Source organism: Vidua chalybeata, chromosome 2 (genome assembly GCF_026979565.1).
Source record: "Vidua chalybeata isolate OUT-0048 chromosome 2, bVidCha1 merged haplotype, whole genome shotgun sequence".
Lineage (NCBI taxonomy): Eukaryota > Metazoa > Chordata > Aves > Passeriformes > Viduidae > Vidua > Vidua chalybeata.
In genome coordinates, this window is record NC_071531.1 from 34,867,580 (window position 1) to 34,888,026 (window position 20,447).

Here is a 20,447-nt window from a genome sequence, read left to right on the forward strand (position 1 = left end):
TTTGCTTGGAGTCATTCACAGCTTTTTATTTGCCATACAACAATTTTTTTGGGTGCTCTTCATGAATAAGAAGGAGACAGTGTGGGTGTGCCACAAGGAAAATTCTTGAAAATTTTTAGACATGTGGGTTAATGAACTTTCCTAGCCTACAGGAAAAGGAGATTGGTGTTCTTGAAATATCCCTTTATTTACTCTCTAGTTCTTGTGAGGATACTTCCATCTGGGTTGTTCTTGGGGAATAAGTTTTCTTTGTCTCTCTATATCAGTCAGCTCACAGCAATGGTTTTTCTAAAGCTGGTACTTGGAAAAAATGCTTTGTTTTGTTTGGGTTTCTTCACCTGGATTTTTCTATCCATGAATGGGAGGCTGGGTTAGTAGCAGGTGCTCGAGACATTTGTGTGCTCCTATAAACAGCTTGGTTTTCACCAGTAAGTCTGCAGTATGACTGTTTATTTCTTAATGGATATTATTCTGTTGCTTTCCTAATCTAAACTGTTTTGATTCCTATGACTTTGAACATAACATTAAATGGACCTGTTTTCTTAATTCATATCTCATTAATTCAAATCTCACATTCCAGTTCCACACACACACACACACACACATTTTCTTTTTATTATTTTGAGATTTTATTTCTGTGGTTTGAATTTTTGTTGGTTTGGGGTTTTATTTGGTTGGTTGGTTGGTTGGTTTTTTATCGACCCAATATATGAGATTAAATGCATGTCAGTTAAGACTGCTCACTGAAGTAGTCTGTCTTGTCAGTATACTGGTTGCAAAATGTTTCAGCTAAAATTCTGTTCATCCTAAGTTGGGTGGCTCATAGTTTTTTTTGTACTAAAAATTAAAAGCAGTGACACTCAAGTTATATTTTGCATCATCGTATAAACTTTCATTTTGTAATTACATCATACCATAATTATAGCAAAGGTAGCTAAAAAATACAGTAATATATAATTGATTTTAACTTATAAATAATAATTGCTAGAAAACTGAGAGTTATATTAATAAAGGGGAAAAATACAGTTGCAAGAACTTTTTTCTTGAATTTTACTCTGACTGCTGTCAGAACTCTTTCAATTTCAACAAACTGGAGGTATAAAATCCCTAAAATTCAAAGACAGCCAGTCTCTTAGTTGTGATTATTTTAATACTTTTCAGGATGGCATTACATTAACTGCCTTGGAGAATTTTATGGCACTGTGCCATCATTCTGAACAATAAATACATAAAACAGATAATATGTTTATTTTAGAGCAATAAGATTTTCAGAGCCTTCTCATAGGATTAAGTACTTGGAACAGAACTAATTGCATGCCATGGATGAGTACCTGTTTTATGTTTTGTTTCATTTAGAGGTTTTTTTTTTTTTTTTTTCATTTCAAACCTCCATAAATTCTTTCTGTTTCCAAACCTTTTACTTACAGCTTTTAGACAAATGGCAGAGGAGAAGCCAGGGTTGTTTGGATCCTCTAGTAACCCCATTTATCTCAACATGAGGAGTTGCAATTTGTTTTTTAAGTTTTATTTTCTGGCATTCAAAAAATCTTAGTAATGCAGTAGTGTGGTAATTCAATAAGAAACAAGGTTTTGAATAAATCTGAGGTTTTTTAATGGAGTTGATTAGGTGTAACATTACAATCAAAACAGCCTATAAAAATTTTCCAGGGCCGTATTGAGTTCAACACTATATATATACCTCTGTGTGTGTATATTAACCTACAATCTGTCATGAGCAAAAGGTTTTTGTTACTCTTTGGTCATTTATGTAAATGCCTCTCAAATTTACTCAGAGTTCTTGGGAATTTCAAGCTGGATAAATTTTGAGCTCAAATTGCTTTTCTCAGTTTATTTGTTACATAACTATTTTGCATCCTTAGAAGATGGGATCTTGTGGTCTGTGTGCTGGCACTCCCTTGAGTCCCAGCAGGGAGCAAAGCAATGTGTCTAATATTTAAACATGGGAAGTGAGGCTTCTTAGAAGCTTATTGTCTCACTCCTGTGAGACTTGACAATTACTCTGTTGAGTCAGTCTAATGCAACAATTCCAAATGTCATTTAATAATGATCAAACGAGTTAAGTGGAAGTCAGCTTCATAAAACATGAATGTCAAACATTTACACAGTACAACCACAGCTCTTTCAGTAAAACAAACTTCATTTGTTACAGAGTAATACTTCTCTCTCTATGGTGTCTATATTAAACCATGTGTAGGCACATTCTTGTATGGCTTGGAGATTGGCCAGTTGTCTCAGATTTTCCTAATAGGCCATTTTATGTAGTCCTTGTGCCTTGCTACAAAGGGACAAACCATGAGAAAAGAAGGGAGAAAGCATACAATTTAGGCTTTATTCTTGTATTAATATATTTTGAAAAATATCATTATAGATGATTTTTCAAGGAAACCTATGGAAGTTCAAAAATAATTTCTTCCTTCCAGTGTTATTCAAGAAGGTTTTGTGACAGAGTTTTTGCTTACAAATGTATTTTATGTGAAAGGGCTCATGAGGACAACTCAAGTGTGATGTTGGGTTCATCTGCTTTATGGGCAATATACATTTGCCAGAAGATCAGAAGAACAGCTTCTGCAGAGCTTACAGGTTCTTGTTCAGTTGTATATAGACAAAAAGATTTGCAACCAATCCATGGCTGGGATCTGCATGAAACACATAAAATAATTAACTCCTTTTCTTGCTTACCACTGTCTCCTCAAAGTTTGTACATTTTAAGATACATTTAGCTTTAGACAATGAAAGGAATTTAGGAGTGAAAATAATTTTCTTTCCTATCCTCTCTGTTTTTTGAAGTGATGTGCATCTAATTCAGCAATTTCCCATTACTTTGCTCTCCTTCTCGCCTGCAGATCCTCTGTGTGCATTGTCTGCCCTCTCCCTCTCTCTGTGGGAAAAGCACATTTCCTTGTGCCTGGCTGAGGCCTCCTAACACTTGACAAAAGCTGGTTCTCTATGCTGCCAGCCCTAATTTTTCCTCCTCCTGCTTGAAAGTGCCTCTGGTTTTCCACAGATGCCAGCTGAGATGAAATTATCTGTTTGGATGTCAGAAAGGCAACATGGACATCTATGTGACTCCTTAGCACACTCCTCTGACTCTATACAGCAGTTTAGCAAATTTGATTCTCAGAGAAATGAGGTGTTAGACCAGTGTGTAATGTTTACATTTATACAGGGTGACTTTTTCACACTGTGTTTAGAGATGGAGTTCTGAAGTATCTTGCTGATATACTGGCCTTCCTAGTCTTGGCTTCCTAAAGTTTGGGTTTATGCTTGCATGCTGAGTGGGTGCTTGAACACCATCCCACCCCCTGGTAAATGCTCTCATCATGGGCCAGTGTGGGACTGGAGCTGTTCTTGTGTGTAAGTCATAGAACATACTGAGTTGGAAAGGACCCAGCAGGATCACAGGGTCCACCTCCTGGCCCTGTGCCCAAGAGTCACACCCTGTGACTGAGAGCATTGCCCCAGTGCTGTTTGAAGTTAAACAGGCTTTGTGCTTTGACCACTTGCATGGGGAACCTGTTCAGCACTCAACCACCTTCTGTGTGAAAAACTTTTTCCTGATACTTAACCTAATGATTGGAGTGGGTGAGTGGGGAAGCCAGTGAAGTGAACTGAGAAAAACGTATCCTTGTACTTAACTGATAATGTAGACACTACTGAACTGATTGGCTTGACAGCTTTTGGCTTTGTTCCCCACTGAGCAGTAGGATTTGCCCTCCATTTCTGAATCAGCCAAACTGGCTTTAAAATGCGTGATCTTTTATGTGCTCTTCTCCCTGCATGAATCCAGTGAAATGCAGCTGCTCTGGTTTCAGTCCCTATCAGCCACAGAGAAATCTCAAATCTGACAAGTCTATAGCAATCCTGGTGCAGATTTAAACACTATCAAGAAGAGAGAACAAACATATTTTTGGATACTTCTATTAAGTGTGACATTGAGGCATCCAATCAGTTTGTTATGGACAAATTCAATTGGGGAGGCTAATTATAGATAAATCAATTAACAAGAATTTATTAACCAAGCGGTATTAAGCAAAAAAACAGCGCTGGGCGGCCGGGGAGTCTCCACTCTGCCACGGTGCACCTTCCCCCTTTGACCTTTTTGTTTTTATAGTCCCCCCCTTTTTTTTTGGTTGACGTATTTTCTCTCGATGTACTCTGCGCCGGTGCAATTGGTTGCTAGGGGGTCCTTTTTCTCTCTGCCCTTGGTGGTCATAGGGATGAAGGCTCCTTATCTTCTTTGCTGGTTGTCCTTGGCCTAAAAGTTAGCTTGTATATAGTTAGTTACACAGTCTTCTGTGCTAGCTGCATTTGCACAATTCTTAAGCAGAATACTTGTTGTTTATCAAGCCCCCCCCCCCTTTTTTCTCCTCTTTCTCTTCTCACAGTCTGAAATTCTCTATTCAGTTTAAATTCTTATCTTCTTTCAATGTTCGTTTTGATGAACAAAGACCTTTTTATTACAAGTTCATTTTCGTGCATGCCTTATGATTTATGTGGAATGTTTTCCACATAACTTTCTTGGTGACCTTTTAGAGGAAAGGTGAAATGGCAAATAACCTGGGGAACTGCCTGGTCAGCATTTAAGAGACTTGCATTTGATGCTGCATCATGGTCACAACTTCTGCTGTTTAAACAGCTGTGACTCACCACACCCCAAACTAGCACACTGAGCTGTAAGTCAGGAGGTTCCCTGAAACACTGCACAGGGTGCATAATCCAGGCATGCACTCTCTTCTGTCGCAAAGCTGGTGAAAGGGTTCTGCTGTGGCAGCTCAGGAGCTGAGAGAGAGACTTCCTATGGGCCTTCTTGTCTCTTCCTGCTTCTAAAAGGCAAAAAATGACACACAGGCAACCTTGGTCCTGAATAGAGCTGCACAGGTGTGGCTCCTCAAGACAGCAAGCTTTAAGGAAACATGTCACCTGAAGTGCCTGCTCTGCTGCTCTTACCATCCCTTGATACTTTTTAAAGCCTGGATGATCATTACTTGTATAGTAGGAGTTTAATATACAGTGTTCAGGAAGACTTTGAGTTTCTTGCCCACGATCTACTTTATTTGGGGAGGAAAAAATGTAGGAACCTCCATTTGAAAATCTGATTTGACACAAAATCCCTACAAGAGCATGGTTAGGATTATATCTTGAGAGATGAATTTATTTAACCTAAGGGCAGCAAGAGAGGATTAGATATTTTAATACCCTCCTTTTTCCTAATGACTGTACAGAGTGCTGACACTTGTTTGGCTTGAGGAATATGACCTGTACACAGAAGTGATTAGACTGTGAGGTGATTTTTTTTTTTAACACCTTCTACTGAAAATATAGTGTTTTTTCACAAAACAAAGAATATTTTTCAGGAGGCATAATGGCATTCCTATGAAATCAGAGGCATTGTCCCTCAAGTGGGACATGCAGGTTTATGAAGTGGTCTCACAGATAAGTCCCAAATTTTGCGATCTTCTCAAGGCAGTGGGGTGATGATTTTCAATGCTCTCACAAGTGAGATGACCTAACTACATGGAAAACAGTATCAATATCAGTAATAATTGTTGTGGTTTAACATTTCAGAATAGCTGGGTACTTTGCTACTGATCTTCAGATGCTAAATTTAGCTATCTAATTTTTAAAACATACTTGTCAGTTCAGTTTTCCCTGGGAAATCTCACATGACAGACAAATGAATGTACAGATGATGAGGCAGAAAATTGCTGTAATTTAATAGGTGCTTATTTCTGAAAGGCCAATGCATTTCAGTATATTTCCAAATTAAATGTGCAATTTTATTTTTTCATTGTCATCATCCTTTCATTTATGTGCAACAGGTAATTTTCATTAAAAATATAAGGCCTGAACAGGGATACCCTCTTGGGCTCAGTCCTGTTCTCTCAACAAGCATATTTCCTATACAGACAACTGCTATTGAAAATTTGCTTGAATTGTGAGTAAGAAAAGAACTTTTGATTCATTTATTTGGTATTTAATCCTGAATTATTCACTTGAGGGATAGATTATACAGATGACCCCTAATTGTTTTTAAACCACAGTCTTACTTAATTTCCACGGGTAAGATAAAAGGTTGAAAAAAAACCAATCCCTTTTAGTTAATTTAATCTATATTTTTCAGTATAATTTAATCTATATATCTAATCTCTTTATGTAGTGACTGTAGTCACATGAATGTGAAAAATTATCAATTTCTTTAAAGCTAACTGTACTTCAGCTTTGGTTTTAGACTATGCTTTGTTATTTACTTCACAACACCAACAGAATGGGAACGTCCCACAGCATGGCTGCAGCCATGGCTTCCATATGTTATTGTAAGGAGACAGCTGTTGTGGGACTGGAGTCAGAGTCTTGCGATGCTCTTCCACAGCTCTTCTTATTCTCCTCACTATGGTGTCAAACAAGGGCTCAGTGTCAGCTGATAGAGGATTTGCCTCAGACGGATCTTGTGAGAGATTGAACAGCAGTGGAGGGTCATGATGGGTTACACCATCCCCAAAACATGGACAAATTCCTCTTCCGAAACAAGCCCCAGAGGCTTCTGGCTGAAATACTGGAGTAGCATAATGAGCTTTCCATATGGTGCCACCTGTCACAGGAGAAGCACATTTGAACAGCTTAATGTCATTAGGAGCTGGGGGGTGGTTCCTGAAAGGTTGGTTCATGTTTAAGTGATCTGCTTTGTTGTTCCAAGGGGAAGCTTATGTCATGGTTTTTGCATACAGAGAAAAGGTGTCGTGGAAGCTGGCAGGGATTTAAGTGGTTTTTGTGACTCGTGGGTACACCTCAGCTCTGGGTGCCATGTGCAGAATATGGATGGTTAGCCAAATATTTTCAGTACAGATGGAGTCTGCCACTTTCTTGTTCCCCTTTAAAACTTTTCAAGTGTCTTGGAGGGGGCAAAATGGAGAATGTAGTCCCCAGTTTCTGGGTGTATATATTGATAGGTGGTTCCTCTTCTGGCTTTGTATATCTGAGTGAAGAAGTACATTTAGGCAGAAACTGACTGCAGCTTATTTCTCTGCTCATGTTCCAGCACACTTCCAAAAAGGGTGGTAAGTGCAGGCCTTTCAAATCTGGAGTCTAGTTTTTAAGTTAACATGAAGACGGCAAATAGCTCACAGCTCTAGAGCTTGTACTTCATCAAGCTCTTGTACTGACCATGGGATAAGCACAGGTGTGTAACTTGTGGTGAAAAAGTGGTAAATTACTAGGACTACAGCTGAATGTAGTTCATCAGGATATTTTACTTCTCCCTCCCTTCTCCTTTTTCTCCTATTCCTTATCTCACATTTAGAAAGCACTACACTGAACTCAGAGGCAAGGATGTGCCCAGCAAGAAGACAGCAATTAGACACTATGTCTGAAAAAGGAGACAAGAAGAAAGGGGACATTCACCACTTGGAGTCACTTCTGTGCTCAAAGCATTTAAGAACTGACAACTGCATTGTCCCTACATGGAATTTTCTTTTTGGTTCAATGGAGTCAGCTGAACTTTTCTTCCTTTCTTCTCTTGCGTCAAGCTCTTCTTTATGTCTGGAGCCTGCAGCTTTATTCTTCAGTCTCTCTCTTGTCACTACCCTAGAACAATATTTTGTGAATAAATAGAATTTTAAAACTTCTTAAAAGGTGAAAGGGCACAAATAAGGCATATTAAGGTTTAGGTAATATCTTAGATTAAAATATCCAGTTGCTGGCTATCTGGCTGGCACTGTATTTCTTTATTTTCACCACACAGTTTCCACATCCTGCTTCTGCACTTTTATGGAGGGATGCTGTCTCAGTGGTTCTGAAATGTTTAGGTGTAAGAAAATGAAGATAAATGTTAGATATCTCCATTTCTGAAATTGTGAAAGAAAGGATAAAAAATGTTCTCTGAAAGAAAAAGGGTTAGAGCATGGTGATGATATTGCCAAAGTTGTGGGTTCAGTCCCCGGATAGGTCATTTCCTTAAGAGTTGGACTTGATGATACTTATGGGCCCTTTCCAGCTCAGAATATCACGGATCTGGAAATAAAGATGAAATCTTTCAACTTTCTGACAGCTTATGAGAGCAGACAGATAATTCTTAGGTCTGTTTGGCAGACAGATACTCCTTAGGTCAGCAGCTTTGCTGCTGGCTGGATGTCCACTGCATCCTCAAGCTTATCCCTGTCTTGTTACTAAAAGAATGTTTGTTTTGGGACAGAACTGCAAGCATCCTCTGTGATATCAAGGTGCCCAGAGCATGGGATTTGCTTCTTATGTCTGTTGGTCAGGCAGCATAGATATTTCTTACAAGGAGTTAAACAAGCACTCCCTGGGACATGCCTTTTTCTTGAATATCTAGCTCTAGTTGGAGTGCTGTTATGATATTACTAAAATAATAATTTATTATATGAGATGGACACATGGACTTACCTAGATGTACATAGAAATTAGTGATCAGCTTTCAGAAAAACTGAACTAAGTAGTCATTCTTTTCCATAAATAATTGAGCTGAATTCTTTATAATCTATACACTGTATGGCAATTTGGAGTAGTGAGTGTAAAGTGTCTGGGGAGAATTGTTCTGATTCTGCTAAATTTTAACAGTCACTTTTCACAGCTGCAAATAATTACTGGAGTTGCAGAGTGGGAGACAGACAAGTCCTTGTTAGTTCACTTTGAAGGACAGAGCAAGGCTGATTCTAATTAACCTGCACTGGTAAGCTGAGTAGACAGCTGGGTTAAAGAAGGATAAAATAAAAAAAAAAAAAGGTAGTAGAAATCAGTGCTGATAAACGCAGTGGGGGTTTCACTCATCTCCAAGAGGCAAAGAGGGATATACAATTTCCTACTGAAGTAACTCTGACAGAATCTGAAGGGTGCATGTGCATGTTAGAATCTGCACATCTGAAGGGTGCATGTGCGTGTTAATTTAATATATCCAAGGGAAAGAAAACCTGCTGCTTCAATCCAAATATGCCTCAGACCCATCTCATAACAATCAATCAGTTTAATGAGCTGAAAGAAATGGACTGTCACTAGTAAGACTTATGGTGCAGAGGTAAAGGAAAGTACTCTTTAACATATAAACAAAGGATTCTTCTGGCTTCAGTGAAGGCCTTTAAGGATAGGTCCTGCCTAGGTGACATCAAGACACAATATCTAGGTATCTAGGCTGATCAAGAGACAGATATTAATAAATAAGTAATGATAATAAATTATGATAATAAATTATGATAATAAATAAGTAATGTGAGTGTGACATACTTGTAAATGAACTAAAACAGCCTGGTCTGTCAGCCCAATCAGAAGAAACTGCAGTTGCAGCAAAAAATCAAAATTTTTGGCTGAAAGCTGAGCTACATATTTGATTAGCTGGTGTTTTATATGCAGAACATGGCATTGGTTTAGGCCCCTTGCCATAAACAGTTCAATGGGAAAATTGTAAAAAGGCATGCATAAGAAATCTAGATGTGCACATGGCTTCATAGGAACATGAAATGCCACAAAATCCACCTTGCATCTGCATGTTGTATGCATAGCTACTTAAGTAGAACTTATATAGTTTAGAAGAACAAGCAATATAATTTAGGCAAGGAAAATATCAGGAGAACCTGAAAAGCAATTCTTTAAATGCCCCATTTGATTGGAGTATTAATTTAGCCTCTCACTAAGGAAGTGTGTCATGACTCTTCCAGCAGGAATATTATCCAGGAATTGGGGCAGTCAGACACAGCTTTCTCTGCCCAGAAACATTCCGTGTTCACAAAAAATGGTGTGCATTACAGAGAAACAAAGAGAGATCTCTTAGAATAGTGAGGGATTTTTGAAGCTTTACTTCTCAGAAAGCAAACCCCTTCATCTCAGGTGAGGCAAGACAACCAAAAATGAGGCCTTGCAGAAGAACTGAGAGTTTGAGACAATGAATGAAGTCCATACATACATATATATATATATATATATATATATATATATATATATATATATATATACATTTTTACATTTTATTCTATTGGAAGCTAGAGGGCATTGCATCATTTCTGGCCTGCAGGAGGGGGATGTTTATACTCACTGTCCTTCTGGTGCCAGCGCATTGCATGCAGGAACACACCGCAGTAGTGGAACAGGAACTCGTGCCTGGAGTGCTGCTCTGTCCCCTGCAGCAGGGGCAGCAAGGTGTGCCCGTCCATGACCCTGATGGAGAGAACCAGAGTCAGCAGACAGCTTAAGAATTTTAAGTCTGCAGCTGAAGCATGAACAGTACTCATTCTATGTGTACAGCATTAAGATTTCAAGTGTCATCACTAAACCAGGATACTGTTCAGCTAATGAGCCCTGAGATTTTTAAGTGGATGAATGTGTGGAGACAAGTAATTAGCAGTTACTAGAAGTTTTTGCATTTACAGCTAGTTCACACATCCTGCCTGGGGAGATCAGACACCATTACTGTAATTTTCCTGGAAGTGATAACAATAGCGAAGGCATGGTTCACAGGTTTTAATTTTGCCACCTGAAATGGAAAGCGCTGACAGCTCTGTGAGCTCCAGGCTTTGTAAAAATAATTTTAAAAAAGAAGCCACTTACCAAAGTGCCTAGCAATTTGGTTACAACCTGGGTTGTAACTGGGTTTAGTTACAATCTACCAGTACCTCTATGCTTTTTCTTGAAATGGCTTAGCCACCCACACTTTCTCATGCCCTTTAGAAAAGTCTGGTTTTTTTCAGTCATCCTAGTGTCCCAAATCAACCAAGTTTCTTTTCAGTGATAGGAGAACTGAGTTAGTTAAATGACCCTTGATAAAGCATGAAGGTTTTTTTCTTTGCCTTTTTCACATAAGCAGACAAGATGGGGAATGCTGTGCAGAAAGAAAGCTAGATAATTCCCTGGTTTAGAAACAAAGAGAATTTAACGTGTGGCTGTTAGGCTGCACGACACAGTCAGCTTCTGTCTGAATAGAGAAAGAGAAGTAATATGATTTATGAAGCCACCTCTATACCTGTCTTGAGGCACTGCTCCTCCAGCCAGCTGAACTACTGTAGGATAAATATCCATAAGGCTTGTAGGTTCATCGATAACTGTGCCTGCAGGCAACACTCCTGGCCATCTAACTATACCTGGAACACAGATTCCTCCTTCCCAGCCTCCCATTCCTTTTCCACCTGTTACAGAAGGGGGAGAAGTATCAAAAAGACAAAAGAATAGAAGATACCAGATGTTTATTGTACATGTATAGGAAAATGTTTTAAAACTTTTAGGGTATTTCATGCACCTTTAATGAAAACATACTAAATCCTGGAAAACAGTAGACTGTCATTCAGCAGTGGCTCTTCTCATTATTTGTATGTGCGTCTTATTTATCTGCTTGTTTTTAATATGCAGTTCCCAATAGCAAGAGTGAGTTTTACAGATATTTATTAATTAATCTTGCCAGTTTGTCTCACTGGGATATGCCCTGTTCAGCTGTATGTGGACATAACTATAATGTCTTTCTATTATTGATATCTAAATAGATATTGTATCCCCTCTTGCCTTGTCTCTAAGCAGGCATGATTGCATCATTGTTCTCTCATCCTGAACTCCCCAATTGCATTTCTCTTTCCCCTCTGGGCTCTCTTGTTATTAATATACTTATGTTCAGCTAGTGGAAGTGAATTCCTTGGATCAGATTCTAAGCTATTCAAGTGAGCCTCTTGGCCTTTTTGCATCTGTTACTGGCATGGAATCTTCATATCAAGAACTAAAGGGTAATTTTACATTTAGGGCTGTGTGTGTGGATCCCAGCTGTATCAAATGTTGCTTGTGTGGCTCATCAAATAATTTAGTACTAGACACTGTGCATTGTGATGCTGAGCAAGGTCAATGTGCACGTGACTCTTCTTCTGTAGGGAAACTTGTGATGCATGCAACTTTCAGACTTCATTACACAGTGAGTGCCAAGCTGCCCAAGATGTCACAGTGGCTTTTCAAGGCTTAGTAAGCTGGTGGCAGCACATGCAAGAGATACCATAGACGTCATTTGTCACTGTGTTGCAAGCCAGTTGTAGAGAGTCTAGAAGCAATTTCTATAGGATGAGTGAGAAACTGAAGAACTATAGTAAGAAAAATAGGCATAATGATATCTGCTAGTGTTGACATAAATAATCAGTAGAGAGGAACTTTTTGAAATTCAACTAAGGCAAATGCAGGGTCCTATCTCTTGGGAAGAATAACCCCATGCCCCATTACAGGCTGGGGCTGTAATTCAAGACTATTCAAGACTGGGGTTATTCAAGACTATAATCCCGTAATATAGTTTATTAATAATATATTAAATGTAGTCTGTTTGGATATATTTTTTCTATCACTCTTTTTTTTAAGAGATAGTCTTATGTATGTACAAACTACTAAAATTTTACCTTTATATATCCCATTCCATCCACCCAACTGAGAATTTCCTCTGTGAGCCTCTAAGAATCCTCCATGATCAGATGCAAAATAAATGAATGTGGTATTCTTCAAGTCCTCTTTGTCAATAACATCCAGAAGCCTGCCTATAAGCAAAGCAAAACATCATAATTACATGAGCAGATACAGTCAGATTTTTTTTTAGGTCTTGACTCCACATTCAGTGAAGACTGAGTATTTCCATTTGCTTGAACGAGTTCTTTTATGATTTACCACATTCAATATAAAGACACCTTGACAAATGACAGAGATGGGCAATCACCAGCCACGTGAAGTTTAACAAGGGAAAGTGCAGGAAACTACACCTGAGAGAAGGCAATCCTTGTTATGTGTATGCACTGAGGAAGGAGATGCTGGAAAGCAACACTGCAGAAAGGGACCTGCAAGTCCTGGTCAATGGCAAATTGAACAGTGTCCTGGCAATGGCAAGTCAGCAGTGTCCTGGCAGCCAAGAGGGCCATCCTGAGATGTCCTGGGGGACATCAGGCACAGCATGGCCAGCCAGATGAGGAAGAGGATTGTCCTGCTCTGCTCTGCCCTGGGGCAGCCTCATGTCGAGTGCTGGGGGCAGTTTTGGGTGCCACAACATAAGAAAGGTATAAAGTCATTAGAGAGCATCCAAAGGAGGGCCATGAGGATGATAAAGGGCCTTGAGGGGAAGCCTTATAAGGAATGGCTGAGGTCACTTGGTCTGTTCAGCATGGAGAAGACGAGACTGAGGGGAGACCTCTTTGCAGTTTTCAACATCCTTATGAGAGGGTAGCATAGGGGCAGACACTGATCTCTCCGCTCTCAGGACTAGTGACAGGACCTGAGGAAATAAAATGAAGCTGTGTCTGTGGAGATTTAGGTAAGATACCAGGAAAAAGTTTTCCACCCAGAGAGTGGTTGGGCATTGGAACAAGCTCTGCAGCAAAATGGTCACAGCACCAGCCTGACAGAGTTCAAGGAACGTTTGGACAATTCTCTCAGGCACATGCTGTCATTCCTGGGGCGTTCTGCACAAGGGCAGGAGTTGGACTTTGATGATCCTGTTTGGTCTCTTCCAACTCAGCATATTCTATGATTCTATGAAACAATAAGAGCCCAAGAGAAAGCTGATGAATGTTTATAACATTTATTTCTGGTGTCTATAAAAACAGGAAAAAAAAATTGGAAGATAAATGAGTGATACTTTTATTCAAGCTACTCAAAATACTCTGTCAGCTTTGTTCTGTAGATTCTGCATCAAGAATTGTCTTCACTATGTAGCCTCAAACATCTTGAAAAGCTTAAATAATAGTACTCCTCTGATTACTAACCATAGAAAACTGCTGTGTCCTATCAGGAACTGAACAAGGACTCTGAGATCAGGCAGCATACTATCAACCAAAATAATTTCCAGATGTCGGCAATAAAAACTTCGTAGACAATAATTCAAACCTAACATCATAAAGCATGTTTTCTGTACTGACTCCATCAAATGTTTATATAAAATGCAATTTATCTTCAATTAATTGTCTTTATCATCTTCTGCATCAAACATATTTACCAAGAACAGTTTCCATACCTACAGAAGCAGCAGCAAAAGCTGAACTGCACAAGAAAAAAGCTCAAGCCAGTGATCACCAATTTTGCTCAATTTCCTTTCCTTTCCTTTCCTTTCCTTTCCTTTCCTTTCCTTTCCTTTCCTTTCCTTTCCTTTCCTTTCCTTTCCTTTCCTTTCCTTTCCTTTCCTTTCCTTTCCTTTCCTTTCCTTTCCTTTCCTTTCCTTTCCTTTCCTTTCCTTTCCTTTCCTTTCCTTTCCTTTCCTTTCCTTTCCTTTCCTTTCCTTTCCTTTCCTTTCCTTTCCTTTCCTTTCCTTTCCTTTCCTTTCCTTTCCTTTCCTTTCCTTTCCTTTCCTTTCCTTTCCTTTCCTTTCCTTTCCTTTCCTTTCCTTTCCTTTCCTTTCCGTCTGTCCTTGGTAAAACTAGTTATTGACCTTATCAAACACAAAATGAAGAATCTTCTTCAAGACCAACACTTACCTACCATCCAGTCCATCTCCTCTACATTATCTCCATACAGGCCATGCCTGCTTCTTCCCTGAAACTTCTCTGTGGTAATGAGAGGGGTGTGAACGTGTAAAAGGGAAACAAAGAGAAGAAATGGTCTATGCCTGTTTCTGGAATAAAAGAAAAAAAGTAGTCATTTCTCTTCAAACTGTCACTCAACCCAAAATATAACAGTGGTATTGCAGTTACTCTCTCAATTTATATTGTTGAGATTGAAATAATTTTTATTTTGACATTTTTTCAGCTTTGTAGTTTTGGGAGGCAGAGAGGATTAAAACATGTCCCTCAAAGATGTTTTTTTCTATGTTAAGACCAAAACAGTAATGGGCTCTTTCTTTTTCCAGTTCCAAATTAGACATGCAAAACATTAAATAAACAACTAGAAGAGGTCGTAGCCAAAAGACTGACACATTCCTAGAGGCAAGGAGAACAGGACTCACTTGCCTAAACTTAAACATGGATGTGCATCATGAGCACATGAGGTGCACATGAGATGCATCGTGAGGTGCCCTCATAGAAGAGGCAGATATCACCCACGGTGAAACTGCATTGCTTCAACATCAAGGCAGGTAAGATATCCTAGAAAACTGAGATTACCTATGCTCAAAGTTTAAGAGAAAGAATTTCTATTACCTCACATTTCCTTTAAAAAACAAACACACACCCCCTAAATCCTGGCAGAAATATGGATATGCCCAGATTTAAGACACAAATACTTTTAAAGACTTAGCAGTTTTTTCAATTCCAATTGAGGTTACTGATAATAAATTAAGGATATCTTGGAGGGAAAAAGACCCCAAAAACCACAGAACTAAATAAAACTCACTATCACTCTCCTGTCTGTAAAACATTAACTTCATATGACACTTTGTATGTATGACAGTCTATTCATCACCTTAAGATCATTTTTCTGTGGCAGAAGGCACAGTATTTGGTCAGGATGCCTTTGCATTGCTTGTTCCCCCCCCCCCCAGTCTGCTCCTCACCTCTGCTGATTACCTTTCAATGAATGTAATTGCCTCCTTCAGCATATTAGAAGTAGTTTTTTGTAGGTTCATTGGTTGTTCAGTGATATCATGGTTTCTCATCAGGATACAGTTCCAGTACTTGGTGAAACCATAGCTGGAGAACCAGAAGATGAAATGAAGGAGACCACAGATGGCCAGACAGATTATTATTTTCCATTTTACTGGGAGTAAATTGGCAAGTTTTCCAATCACAAGAGTAAATACTGCAAAGATGATCATCTGAGTGTAAAACCAATATGTATCTTGCAAAGACTTGGCCAATTCAGGGTCATCTGTGCCTTGACACTCATTGAGAAGGGTAAAAGGCATGCCATAAAAATAATCAAAACCATGATTTAAAGGATGGTGGCAGTGATCATGGCGGGTTTTGCAGTTCACACCCATATGCCACTTCCCTGGAAATAAAAAGCAAAAATCTTAAATGCTCCTCATAAGAGAGATACTTCAGTCCCTTAATTATCTTCATTATTGATGAATAAATTAAACAATACTGGGCTTAGTGCTTAGGGACACCACTGGTGACAACTTTTCCCTGTGCTACTGATTACAGCCCTATGGGATCAGCTGCTCAGCCAGTTCTCAACCCACCTCCTGTCCACTCATCCAGTCCACACTTCCAGAGTTTGCCTACAAGGATGCTGTGAGAGACAGTTTTTAAAACCTTGCTGAAGTCAGTATCATTAAGACCACTGTGATGAAATTGATATAATTAAGACCACTCTGGTGTCTTGGTGCCAACTGGCAGATGACATTTTTCTGCTCTAATACATCAGTAAATATCTCTGCGGGTTCATCCTAAAGCAATCTGTCCTGGGAAAACAAGATTCTTTCCTTTGAATTTACTTCCATTTGCAGTGTGTATTTATGTATTACATACACCTCATTTTGGATTTATCAGATCTGCTGTACTCCCAGTGGACTTGTGGATAGTGTTCTAAAAACCCTACTGATTTTGAAATTTATGCATACAAGAAAATTTAGTTTAACTGATCCTGGATATTTTGACCAAAAAATGTATTTACAGAAGTAACCTAATTAGAATAACAAAAAATGAAAAGGCAAAAACTTTGTTTCATACCTACAAGTGCTGTAGAATAACCTTGCTGGTAGAGTATTCTGGCAAAAGTAGTTTCATTTGGTGGGAGCCCCCCTGAAACACCGTTCCAGAAGAGAACCTGCCGTTGGGTGGTGGATGCCATGCCTAGAGAGGAAAAATAGTCTTTAGAATAAAACAAGCCAGACTTCAGATTTCCAGTCTTCTCAGATTGTGCTTTCTAATGAATGGACTCAGTTGCCTAAGCCTAATACCTTTTTATAAGCCATTTCCTATGCCCTAGGATATTCTGCTTGACCTCCAAAATGATGTCATTTCCAAGTTCCATGTCATCATATGCTAGTCCAATGCAGATGCCTCAGCTATGCTGGGGTGTCTACAAATGGCCGGAAGACACCTACATTTGGATATTAGGCAACATCTTACAATCAAAGTTCTATCAAAATATGATGTTAACAAAAAAAAAAAAAAAAAAGAAGCAAATAATTTTTATCCAGAACAAAAGGCTTACAGGCTTAGGGGAACACACTTCTGAAATGTACAGTTCATGATTATATTTCTCCTTCAGTGAGTCAGAATCACATCAGAAGTTACACTGATTATTACTGCTATATACAGTGGCTGAAGTCTTCTGTCATAAATTTACATGGCTGAAATAAATCTGTTTTAAGACACAATTGCTGAGAACTACTCTACAGCTTGACACATTTCACTGGGAAAAGGTTTGCAGGATATTAAAAAAATATTTCATTTAGCATAATCCTAGTACCCCTGAACATACAACATCACAAAATTTTCTTCTTTCTTTTTCTACCTCTGTGTGTTATGTAGTGTTTGGATTTTCATCCATTTCTGTGTTGTCATTGAGCCACACATAATGCGTTTTATGTGGGGATTTTCCCATAGAAATCAATCATTAGTCATCTCTAATTTTTGCCCATTTCACTGAGACTCCAAATCCCAAGATTAACTGTTCTTTAATATGGTTTATTTAGAGGATTTTTAATATAAACACTGACTAGACTAACTGCAGCAAATCATTGGAGAGAGGTCCAACCTGATCTGATAGGGTATCTGCCAGTCAGGAAAGCAGCTCTGCTTGGAGTACAGACAGCTGCTGCAGCAATGTGCTGAGTAAGTCTCACTCCATCCTTTACCAGGCCATCAATGTTAGGGGTCCTAAAGAGAAAAGTGCCATCTCTGATAACAACATATTACAGAGAAATTCATGGCATACCACTCCTCCTAGTTTTGTTGCGCATATCACCATCAAATTTACAAAAATCTGTTTACCTACAGCTCAGCTAGAGAAGTTCTGTGTTTTATATGTATTTTTGAGATACCTTTACTCCTTAGAAATGAGTTTTCCAAGAATATTTATTAATAACGTAAAAAAAAAAAGGGGGGGGGGAGGGGGAAGACAAGGTATCTCAGGTACGTCTCACACCAAAATCCCATGCAACATAGGGAACAAGAGTCTGTTCCCAACACAACATCCAAGACAATAATAGGCTAGAACAAGGACTCATCATTCTCCCAACCAATCTATATACAGATTAATAACTGCACTAGGGATAAATATATCACCTGTCATTTCATAATAAGTCCACTAGAGTTGTTAACTGATATTAAATTCTAATCTCATTCCTTCATATTTCAACCCTGGAATTGTGGGAATTTATGTACTATACTCATGCCTGACAAGTACAGTGCACAGACACATTTGCAAAGTTCTAAGTCCCAGGAAGTTTCTCAAGCATGCCTGTATAATTACGATTCCAGAAGGAATTACTGTTGAACATGCATTTTGTACATAGTTTGAAAAGAAGTGTATCTTGATAAATGAATAAATTAATAATGAATTTTAATGCTAAGTATCATCAGTAGGTCTTTTTAATGAAGTTCACCAGGAAGGGATAATTTATTTCATACCTTATTGTATCATTGCCATAGCAACCCACATCTCCTATACCAAGATCATCAGCCAGTATCAGTAAAAAGTTAGGTTTTGAAGGATTTGATATACAGGTTCTTGGAAACAGGCATAAAATTAGCCAAATGCTTAGGTAGCTTCTAAAAGCAAAAGTAAGAGGTAAGATTACAAAACAATTGTAAGTTTTACAATAGACTTTAAACTACTATTCTTAAAGTTTTATGGGGACTCAGTATAGGTGCAAACAGCAACCAAAGAGTGCCAGCAGATGGAGCTCCTGAATATGCAGAGAAGTCCTTGAGTTTTATAATATTAGTATCATTTTCTGGGGTTATTATTATTACTATTATTATTTCACACAGAAATTTTGTGTCTGAATTTCTTTATTGACATTTGCACTGATCTCTTCAGATGTTCCCAGTAGAATGAGTGGTTGGATAATTACAAGTGTCCCAAGCCACCCCTTATATGAAGCCATAGGATGCTCCTGTTAAAGCTTCTGGAATGAGTGGGAAAGGAGCACAAAGGTGATTGGAGTCTTGCTGGTCATTACGTCAATGGTTTGGTTGTGGCATTTACTGCACCCCCTGGTACACACAGTGTCTGGAAAGTTCTCCTTAAGCCACAGGACCATCTGCAAAATCAAGGTGCAGCATCAGGCTTTACCTTGATTATCTTCCTTGAAGACACTAAGAATATCTCTGCACATTTTAGTTGCTCAAAGTGTTTGCAATTGGAAGCTTACAGATGCTCACCTGAAGTAAAATACATATGCTAGAACACATCTTCTGACTGCTAGTTCATTAGTAGATACTACATTAGTTCATTAGTAGATACTACAATATGATCAATGTATATTGAGTGTACTATACCATACACTATATATACTCCTAAACCTCCATGTCTTATAAAAGTAGGCTAATAGGTCTAGAAATGCCATTACAGCCAAACCTGTATTAGCTACTATCAGATCCTCATTGAGTCGGGGTGGTGGTAGCAGGGAAAATGTGAGATTATCTGCTTATGTTTTCTGAAGCACAACACCTAAAATCCAGGAAAGGCCTCAGTGAATGTCTTTCTTACCCTTGTTTTCCCTGGCAAACTTCATCGTTTTCTGTTTTGTGAAACAGGTACATAGTCAGTCATATAAATTCTGATGAAAAAAGGAAAAGAAAGAAATCCAAACCCAGAAGTTCTGGTGGTTTTGCATGCAGTTTTTCAAGGTCTGGCCTGCTTCCAGCTGCTGCTAACTCCAGGGGGACTTGTGAGAATTTGGAAAGAAGGAAAAATGTTAATGGCTTTAAAAAAGTGCTAGGGGTGCCTATTACTCATTACATGCACAGAACTGTTGGTGTTCACTGAAAGGAATGTTTTCACCATTTTACAAATGAGGTAAAACTATTATCTTACCTTTTACTTAATCTCAGATCAACTTTAAGGAAAATAATCTAACCTTTACTGTGAGCTAATAAACAACAAAAAGTGCATCAAATGAAAGCCATCCTGGAAACTAATGTTGTCACTGTTATTCTTAGGAAAGGTGCTGTATTGTTCTTTGGTTTAGATGCTAGTACATTCAAGGAGTTTCTATCTGAATTGTTGCTAAAAACTTCTAGAAACTAGAAGTTACTAAAAACATAAATACCTTTATGATTATTTCCTTAAAGAACTCCAAACCTTAATGCCATTTGTAAATTTAACAACCCAGTTTTTCTACCTGCCAACTCTATGAAGTCAATCTGGACTTTAAAAATCTAGAAATAATATTTTGTTTGTTAAATATTTATTTTTGTCTGGTGAACTAAATTTTATGAGTGGAAGTGATTTTCTCTGCTTGCTGAAATAGAGTCACTTTGGAAAAAAGAATGGCTTGGGAAAAGTACTTCTTTTCCTTGTGAATGACCTAAGTGATCTACAGATAACGTTTGCACTGGAATTGTGCAAACAGTCCTGCAGAAGTACATGGT

General features: G+C 38.5%; 1 protein-coding gene across 1 annotated transcript; it reads right to left on the reverse strand.

The window, feature by feature from the left end:
• Positions 1-5,711: 5,711 nt before the first annotated feature.
• Positions 5,712-19,616, reverse strand: LOC128783785 (arylsulfatase D-like). The gene is made up of 10 exons (XM_053934844.1): positions 19,564-19,616; positions 18,480-18,620; positions 17,605-17,726; positions 16,572-16,694; positions 15,465-15,888; positions 14,439-14,575; positions 12,384-12,518; positions 10,985-11,147; positions 10,061-10,182; positions 5,712-6,610 (listed from the first exon to the last, which is right to left on the reverse strand). Exons 1-10 carry the CDS (start codon positions 19,614-19,616, stop codon positions 6,252-6,254), a joined length of 1,779 nt encoding a protein of 592 aa, XP_053790819.1. The 3' UTR covers positions 5,712-6,251.
• Between the last annotated feature and the right edge of the window lie 831 nt (positions 19,617-20,447).